The sequence below is a fragment of the Microplitis demolitor genome, chromosome 8 (assembly GCF_026212275.2).
Source record: "Microplitis demolitor isolate Queensland-Clemson2020A chromosome 8, iyMicDemo2.1a, whole genome shotgun sequence".
NCBI classification, from domain to species: Eukaryota; Metazoa; Arthropoda; class Insecta; order Hymenoptera; family Braconidae; genus Microplitis; species Microplitis demolitor.
Window position 1 is genome coordinate 12,243,941 of NC_068552.1, and position 9,689 is coordinate 12,253,629.

A 9,689-nucleotide genomic window follows, 5' to 3' on the forward strand; every position below is an offset into this window, starting at 1 on the left:
CACATTCTTGTTCTTCTATTATTTGGGCATTACCCTGCCATCTTCCAGACTTTGCCAGATTTTCTATAAAATTCTGCTTTATCATACAAGTTTTCATAATACGCTACTCCCTCTTATAGTTTTGTGTTCAATATTCGGAAATCTTCAATTCTGCCAACCTCTACATGAAATAATCTCTACAAGCTCTTGTGTTATGTCCTCAACAGCCTCAGGTGCCTCCACCTGTTAATTAATTAGTAAACTTGAGATATATAAGAAGCGCGCATTTGAATTCCATTTGAAATTATATATTAATTTCTTACAACACTTATTGCGTCTTAACAATATTGAGTCAATAATTTAAATGATAAATCGTCGTGGCACATACTCATTAAATTATATATTTTTATTATAAGAAAGTTTAAATAAATAGATAGATAAACCTTTATTTTGTATTCAGAGAAATATAAATACAGGTTGAGTGGTCTTGGAACGTTTCCTGTCATCCGATACTTAAAACCTAAACAAAACATACGCATAAAAATCATGAATAGGTCCTTGTTCTAAAGTTAACCGTCAATATGGTTATAAACAAATACATATTCTATCAACAAGTAAGAAAAGAAAATATATAATTAATAAATGTTACTTACTAATGAAAACCATGTCTCACCAGAATTTAACTATTACTGTTAATATTAAATAAAGAGTGACGCGTATAATAAATAAATTAAAGAAAATATAGAAATATAGCATTATATTAATTATAATAATGTTTCACAATAAATAGTAATGTCAATCGTACTAAATAATTAAATATAGAATAATTATGGAGGAATACACCTCTGATAGCCTAGAATATTTAACTGGAAGATTGTATCTAAGTACATATAAATAGAATAAGTAATAAGAAGTTGTAGAATGGATAAAGTGAAGAACGTATATGTGTAAGCTTATATCCCAAATTTGAATTAGTAGAAAGTATAAATGTATAAGTATAATATTTAGTAAAGAACATAGATATATAAGAATATATACATGTAAGCATGAGTGTGAACATGAGAGTAGTGGGGAGAAGTTGGAGAGTGAAGGTCCGAGATCTCTCTGCCGTCTGATGTAACTTCACTTCTCTCCGAGAACTCTTTACGAATACAACTGTTATTACTGATCAAGTTTTATCCATACTTTATAATAAAATTCAGTCTTCAGATAAAAGTTATTTTATCAATTACATCTATCCTTAATCATAGTTTAATTATTTCATTAAATAACAATCATAATCATCATCATCGTAGTAAACAATAAATTTATCCACTGTTTTCAAATTCAAAATTTGGTCCCGCGTGACAACGAACTGCCCACTGTCCAGGAGGTGGCGTCAGCTCCGATCCTAGTAACCTCCCAGGACATAACAACTGGTGACAGCGGTGGGATAGTCACACCAATTGGGTTCAACGCAAATCTGGAGATTCAACAGCGTTCTGGAAAATCCTGATTGGTCCATCAGCGTTTTGAAATTCAAAAGCATCATCGAGTGTATTATTCTGCATCTGTTCCGGCGTTCCAGTAAGTTTATCGGCGATCTTCCAATTCCAGAGGGTCAATTCAACTGCGAAGGGTCATCTAGGAGGAAACTTCATGCTGACAGAAGATATTAGTGAAGTGAAATTATGTAGTGCGATTTTAATAAGGGCAATTTCGCGAGTGAAAAGTGAAAAGTGATTATTTTCTTTTTTAAGGTATTTTATTTGTATTAATTCTGCAACCTGTAAGTCATTCTATGAAGTATTATTTTATATCAAAACTAAAGGCATTTTGTTTTAAAGGAAATTCTATAACTATTCATGTATGAAATTTGACGATTATTTGATATTTAACACTTTTAAATTGCTATCAGACATAAGTTTCAGTCGAAATAAGTACACATTATAATATTTTGTATTATTTACAATTCCATAATCTTAATAATTATAATTAAAAGTTCAACTGTAATTTGATATAGTATTTCCTTAATATATTAAATATAGTAATCAAATAGAATCAAGACTATAGAAGCATTAACATGATTTGAGGCGAAAATGTCTAATTTAGTGACTACAGACGAACACATTTCGGACGCGAGCACTGAAGTGGTGATTAGTTCTATTGACATTCAGAACACTAATAATGACAATTTTTCCACCATCTCTCCTTCTATAACCCCTAGCATTCCAGCTACTCCAGTTCATAATTCGAATCGCGTACCAATTGAACCGGTACTCGCGGGCTACGGAAATAATGAGCACAATTATGCTACCAATAATCTAGTTCATACAAGTAATTCCCAATTTTTGAGTATCAAAGACGCTATAAACCTTATACCCGTATTCAATGGAGAAAATATGCCAGTTAATAATTTTATTGAACTTTGTAATCAAACCTTAAATCTAATACATCCATCTGGTAAATTGTATTTAACTCAGTTGATAAAATCTCGTATATTGGGTAAAGCCAGCAAATATATTTCAAATCAATCGGGATTAGCATTTGAAGGGATTTTGGGAAATCTTAAAAGAGCTTTAGCGCCGAGTAGAACTCTATCTCAATGGCAGTCGTTACTTTCGAATATTTATCAAAAGGATGGTGAAACCATCGTAGATTACGTTACTAGAATCAACGAAATCGTTCAAGGAACGTCAGAAGTAATTATGGATAAGCATTCGGGTGAAATACGAACCGGGTTATTAGCTAGTACCCAAGAAGGAGCTCGAGATAGCTTTGTACGGGGTCTTAGGGGAGAGTTAGGATTGTGGGCTGCTAGTCAAAAACCTCTTACTCTGTCGCGAGCAGTAGATCTTGCCGTAGAATTAGAAAAAGAATTGGAACAAAGAAATTCACTTTTTAAAATACATTCCCACTGTAGTAATAATCCTTACTCCAGCCAATATTCCATTAGTAGTTCCCAAAATCATATCAAATTTGCGAACAATCATTATGGAGATAGAAGAAATCATAACAATAACAGACTGCCACAGGAATCATCAACTAATAACCAGACTACTGTACGGGTAACTCAGACACATAACAATGACAATACAAGACGACTTGACCGTAATTCGATTATTTGTTTTTCTTGTGGAGGACGAGGACATTACAAAAAGACTGTAATAACTCCATGAACGTAATTTGTTCAATATGTTCTAAGCCTGGTCATTTCGCACAAATCTGCAAAAATAGGTTAACTTGGGTTAGAGAAAATAACACAACATCAAACCAAAATTTCAATGCATACAACGACCAACAAACTGACAATACAGCCCACACAGAAGACCAAATGAAACAAAAACTTATTCAAAAATGACGCTTCCATAAAACTCACAACAACAAGCATATTACCTCACCGTGTATAACTATTAATAGTGATGAACTACTTAATTTGGAGAAATTTTAATTCACGATAGATTCTGATATTAATTATAAGTTGATATTAATTTATTCTCCAGTTCCCCCACTTTCAAAACTTTTCGTCACGACAACAAACACTTCTTTTTATGCCTCGGTGCAATTCTCAGCCAGAAGACATTAGAAAATACCTTCCTACTACTCTGCCCCTGAACTCCTGAAAGTCACAGATCATAAATCATTGGTGTGAGCTCATAGAATAAAAATTCCTATATCTTAACTCCTACATCGGTTGCTGAAGTACGGAAATATGAATATGAAGTCAATTATAGGGAAGGTCGATTGAACGCTAACGTTGATGCGCTCTCTCGAAACCCCATTGACATAAAATTACTTAATATATTATTGATTTAGAACACAAAGCTTGGGAAACCGCTTCTTGAGGATAAACTCATAGGAAATAGTAGGTTGAGTATTAGCATGGATAAAAACAGAATAAGATAAAAAAAAAGAGTGTGAAAAAAAAATTATGGCATCGACTCCTTGGGGTTGTTGGACAACCCCCTCCAAATATAGTGGCGTAAACAGCAAGTTTATGGCCACCCTTGGCACGTTGTGCACATATCTGAAGGATAGAGATGCCTTCCCGACGACTCGCCGACCTGACGTTGAGGCGGAAAGCGAGACTCGAACGAGGACAGTACTCTCTTCCCAGGGAGACGAGTTGTTGGATGAGTGGCAGCCCTCTTCAGAGGGGTTTATTAGCCCTGTCCCTTGGGTGGTTGGACCACCCAGCAGTTGTTGTACCGAGCTCGGATGTCGTGTGGGGGTTTGAGTCCCCCATGCATGAGATGCCAGAGAGGACGTCCTCGCCTGAAATGTGTGAAAATGAAAGAGACATTATAGAAATGCATGCTTAAGTACTAACATTAAAGTTATCTAAAAGAAGTGAAACTAGTTTATATTTAAATATTCCGGAATCAGCAACAAATGTTTGTAGTCATAAATATCTAGTTTTCTTATATCCGGTTCAAACCAACCTCCCTGCCAATTCTTTTAATGATAATGATACTTTTCCTGAACCGATGTTAAATGACGTTTATTCCTCAGACGATGAACCTGACAAGAACCCTAAAAACCCTGAACGGCTGACGAAAAGAATCAGAAAATCAATCTTACTTGTTGTGTAATTTCTAGTCTGCCGATTATAAGTCAAGTAACACAATTAAAAAGCTGCTGAAAATCCAGACAGAGCTACATTCAAATCAAAGGAATATTGTGACTGTCGGGTAAACCCTAATAAGTTTTCTTAAGGAAATTGGGTATTTTTGGCAAATGACGCGAAAACCAACGAACTTGATCGTAACTATATAGACCCTTATAAAATTACTGAAACCTGGAATAATGAAATGTAGCTACCTAATTCACCCCATAACATACCAAGTCGTACATACAAACAAGTTGAAATTAATATATCTGGAATAATATAACATAAGTGATAAGAATTTCCGAGTATAACTTTAATCAAATTTTCTTTAAATTCGTCAAAAGACTCTACAAAATTAAATTACCTTGTTGATCCGTATAATACTTCATAGTCTGGATTAAACTCTTGCTAAAATGTAAACACCGTGACCTCAATGATAAGGCTGGGCCGTACTAAACGAGTTTTTAAATTTTACTTTTCTTTGAATTTATTGATCAATTCTTATTACAAAAATTTTATAGCTTCCGAAAAATGTTTAAGATAAACTTTTTTTTTGAAGGTTTTCATCATTTAAGTGACGTAATTATTCCAAACGTAATTAGAAAAATAAATTCGAACATCCGGTTAGTGCTGCTCACCCTTAAAAAATATGTATTCTTGTGTAATATAAATATTGTGCGTAACCTGAGTTAATATTTACTGTTAGTTTTAAATCATAAAAATGATTATTTTTGTAACTTGTAATGTAAATGTGCGACCACGATTTAACAACCGGTAATGGTATTATTTATATAGGTAATTGTCTTGCAGAATTTATATTTCATTCAGAATTAGCTTCAGCTATTATTATATATCGTTATATACATGTGTATATATGAGAGAAAAATTCGACGAACGATATGTCGAATTTTCATTAACGGGGGAGGTGTTATGTCCTCAACAGCCTCAGGTGCCTCCACCTGTTAATTAATTAGTAAACTTGAGATATATAAGAAGCGCGCATTTGAATTCCATTTGAAATTATATATTAATTTCTTACAACACTTATTGCGTCTTAACAATATTGAGTCAATAATTTAAATGATAAATCGTCGTGGCACATACTCATTAAATTATATATTTTTATTATAAGAAAGTTTAAATAAATAGATAGATAAACCTTTATTTTGTATTCAGAGAAATATAAATACAGGTTGAGTGGTCTTGGAACGTTTCCTGTCATCCGATACTTAAAACCTAAACAAAACATACGCATAAAAATCATGAATAGGTCCTTGTTCTAAAGTTAACCGTCAATATGGTTATAAACAAATACATATTCTATCAACAAGTAAGAAAAGAAAATATATAATTAATAAATGTTACTTACTAATGAAAACCATGTCTCACCAGAATTTAACTATTACTGTTAATATTAAATAAAGAGTGACGCGTATAATAAATAAATTAAAGAAAATATAGAAATATAGCATTATATTAATTATAATAATGTTTCACAATAAATAGTAATGTCAATCGTACTAAATAATTAAATATAGAATAATTATGGAGGAATACACCTCTGATAGCCTAGAATATTTAACTGGAAGATTGTATCTAAGTACATATAAATAGAATAAGTAATAAGAAGTTGTAGAATGGATAAAGTGAAGAACGTATATGTGTAAGCTTATATCCCAAATTTGAATTAGTAGAAAGTATAAATGTATAAGTATAATATTTAGTAAAGAACATAGATATATAAGAATATATACATGTAAGCATGAGTGTGAACATGAGAGTAGTGGGGAGAAGTTGGAGAGTGAAGGTCCGAGATCTCTCTGCCGTCTGATGTAACTTCACTTCTCTCCGAGAACTCTTTACGAATACAACTGTTATTACTGATCAAGTTTTATCCATACTTTATAATAAAATTCAGTCTTCAGATAAAAGTTATTTTATCAATTACATCTATCCTTAATCATAGTTTAATTATTTCATTAAATAACAATCATAATCATCATCATCGTAGTAAACAATAAATTTATCCACTGTTTTCAAATTCAAAATTTGGTCCCGCGTGACAACGAACTGCCCACTGTCCAGGAGGTGGCGTCAGCTCCGATCCTAGTAACCTCCCAGGACATAACACTTGGCACATTTTCGTCGACCCGACCCACGCCTGGCCAGTGATCAAGTTCAAGAGGCCTAAGTCTTACGTCTCAGACCTGTTGCTGATTTCCGCTCACAGAACATTGCTGCCACCACTCAGTTAAAGCTAAAATTTTAAAGCGCATGCGTTTCAAAAATCTTTAAATTCTCCAATCGTATTTCGATTTTTTTTTACCATGAATCAAAAATAATATTATTTTTTTAAATTATTTAATAAAATTAAAAATATACCTTAAATTATTATCACTAAAAAAATTTAAAATTGAATTAAAAATTTTTTAGAACTTTCAAAAAATAAGATTTTCAATCATTTCAGTTTATCAAGTTTGACGTTCGATAGCCATCTTCCTCTTTCGTGAGCATTCGCGTGGTGCAGTAGTATTTTCTGTGTTTTCGCGACAAATATTATTAATTAATTATTTATTTTGTGTTGTCCAAATAATACAAAATGCCGAAGAATAAGGGTAAGCAATCGAATATTATAAATTGAATGTAATAGTTATTAATTTAACTGTAAAATTGTAAATATTTTAATGTTTAAATTTTAATACGCCACAGTAGGGTTAGTTTTTGTCTAATGTCAATTTTTATTTTTATTCAGCGTTTATCATTTTCTATTTTATAAACTTGTGTCAAAGTAAATGATTAAATGTTAATTAATTTCAATAATTTTTATTTCGTTTTATTTTAGGAAAGGGAGGAAAAAATAGGAGAAGGGGTAAGAATGAAAATGAAACAGAGAAAAGAGAGTTGGTGTTCAAAGAAGATGGACAAGGTAAGAGTCATAGTAACATATGTATAGGTTATTTGGTCAAGGGCAATAATAAGATTGTAAATGTAATTGGAATAATATATTTTTTTAGAATACGCTCAAGTAACAAAAATGCTCGGAAATGGTAGACTTGAGGCTATGTGTTTCGATGGGGTAAAACGATTGTGTCATATTCGAGGTAAATTACGTAAAAAAGTTTGGATAAATCAGGGTGATATTATATTGATTGGACTTAGAGATTATCAAGATGCTAAAGCTGATGTCATCTTGAAATATACCGCAGATGAAGCGAGAAATCTTAAAACTTATGGAGAATTCCCAGAAACTGGTACGATATTTATAATATTATTAATAAGCTTTCGCATTTATTCCATAATAATAGATTATAAATTTTACTAGTAAATTATTTATTTATTTACAGTTCGTATTAACGATACCGTCACGTTTGTGGAAGATGGATTTGATGAAGACATTGAATTTGGTGATGAAGTAACTGATTCGGACGATGATGACGTAGAGAATGTAAGAATTTATCTATTTTAATTATAAACTATACCAGTATTTAAATAGTGTAATTTAATATTTTAAGTATTTTAAATAAATAGATTCCATTGTTATTTATTGATTTTTATTTCAGATCTGATCAGTCATAAGGGAATAGCAAGAAAAATGGTAGGAAGTAAAATTTGCAAAACAAGATAAGATCCGTTGAACTTTCAACAATTTAATCAGATAAAAAAAGAATTATATTAAATAAATAAAAGGAAACAACTCTTAAACTTCCACGTGTATAAGTAATTGTATCTATAAAATAAACTATCATTTTTTTTCGTTTGTTTTTTCATAAACGTTGTTTTCTTATCTACAAACGCACTTAAATTATTGACATCATGTATCTTTAAACGCAATTGTTCAATTTTTCTTATGATTATGTTAATGAAAATTGACGTCGTGTAATTGAATATGTGTAGTAAAAATATATTAAGTATTTAGGACAATTAATTTAATTACATTACCATTTTTTATTGATAAATATAATTGTAGTGTAGCTAAATAAATATTTTTTAATATAATTATCATCAGCTAAACTTTTTTCGCATATCAGCGAAATAAAAAGTTTGATTCAATGTTATATTCCGTTAAATTGAAAATAATACTTATTGATATAATTTGTTTGATTGGCTAATATTTTTGAAAAATTTTTTCAAATAAATAAGTTGTATAATTGTCCGAAACTAGTGTGCATTTTATTAAAAACATTTAATTTTGTGACCTTGAAAAAATTACCTAAGACGTGGATGTTCACATCTGTCCATATAGTATCTAAGTTATCTACGTTACATTAGGGGATGTGTGAGGTCGACAAGAAACAATGATCATAAATCTGTTTCCATTCTATGCGAGAGTGACTCCGTACGTCGTAGGTAAATAGTGGTCATGAACATGGGACCATAATCGACTGCCGCAATTAGAAATAGTTATTAAGTTAAATCAAAAGAAAATTTTAATTTTTAACGGCCACGGTATACAAAAAATTTAAAAGTGAATACATGATAATAATCGACATTATTTATTTATTATTATTATTATAAGCTGTCATTAAAAACTATCACAATTTACAATATGACTTTTTACTCATGTTCGATAGATATGGATATCGGAAAAATAGAGGATAGAAAAGCTGCAGAGGTTTATTGTTATGGTTTTTTTTTTGTTTGTTAGAGCTAATTCCATTATAATTAAAAATCAACCGTACAAAAGTTCCGAAAAATTCGTTGAGTTAATACTAGTATCAAAATATTTTAAATTAAATTAAATAAAACAATTAAAAAAAATTAATATACTTTAAAGTTATGGAACATTAATTTCTTTATAATTAATACTATATATAATAATTAATTTTATTAATTAAAATTATAAATAAAAACTATTTGAATACTAGTATTAACGCATTACTTTCAGTGGCAAATTACACATTTGTTGATGATGAAGAAGACATATATATATATATATATTATTTGATAGAGTTAAATGATTGTGCCTTCCGTCCGAGGCAAGTCTGTTGAATGCAATTAATAATAGATGTAGGTACAATAATAATTTATAAATCTCAGACGTGCAGTCATATTGTCTTCAATACAATATATTATTATAATAATTATATCGATATTTTTATATTAATAGAATATATTCAATCTA

The 9,689-nt window shown here is 30.6% G+C and overlaps 1 protein-coding gene across 1 annotated transcript; it reads left to right on the forward strand.

Moving 5' to 3' along the window:
• The first annotated feature begins 6,949 nt into the window (after positions 1 to 6,949).
• LOC103573904 (eukaryotic translation initiation factor 1A, X-chromosomal) lies at positions 6,950 to 8,321 on the forward strand. Its single transcript, XM_008553162.3, has 5 exons — positions 6,950 to 7,182; positions 7,410 to 7,493; positions 7,582 to 7,818; positions 7,912 to 8,012; positions 8,128 to 8,321. Exons 1-5 carry the CDS (start codon positions 7,167 to 7,169, stop codon positions 8,131 to 8,133), a joined length of 444 nt encoding a protein of 147 aa, XP_008551384.1. The 5' UTR covers positions 6,950 to 7,166; the 3' UTR covers positions 8,134 to 8,321.
• The last annotated feature ends 1,368 nt before the right edge of the window (positions 8,322 to 9,689 follow it).

Excerpts from the sequence above, each read along its gene's own strand:
- LOC103573904 (XM_008553162.3), top strand. Across the intron at positions 7,494-7,581 it reads GTTCAAAGAAGATGGACAAG|AATACGCTCAAGTAACAAAA; the intron begins GTAAGAGTCATA and ends ATATTTTTTTAG. Across the intron at positions 7,819-7,911 it reads TGGAGAATTCCCAGAAACTG|TTCGTATTAACGATACCGTC; the intron begins GTACGATATTTA and ends ATTTATTTACAG.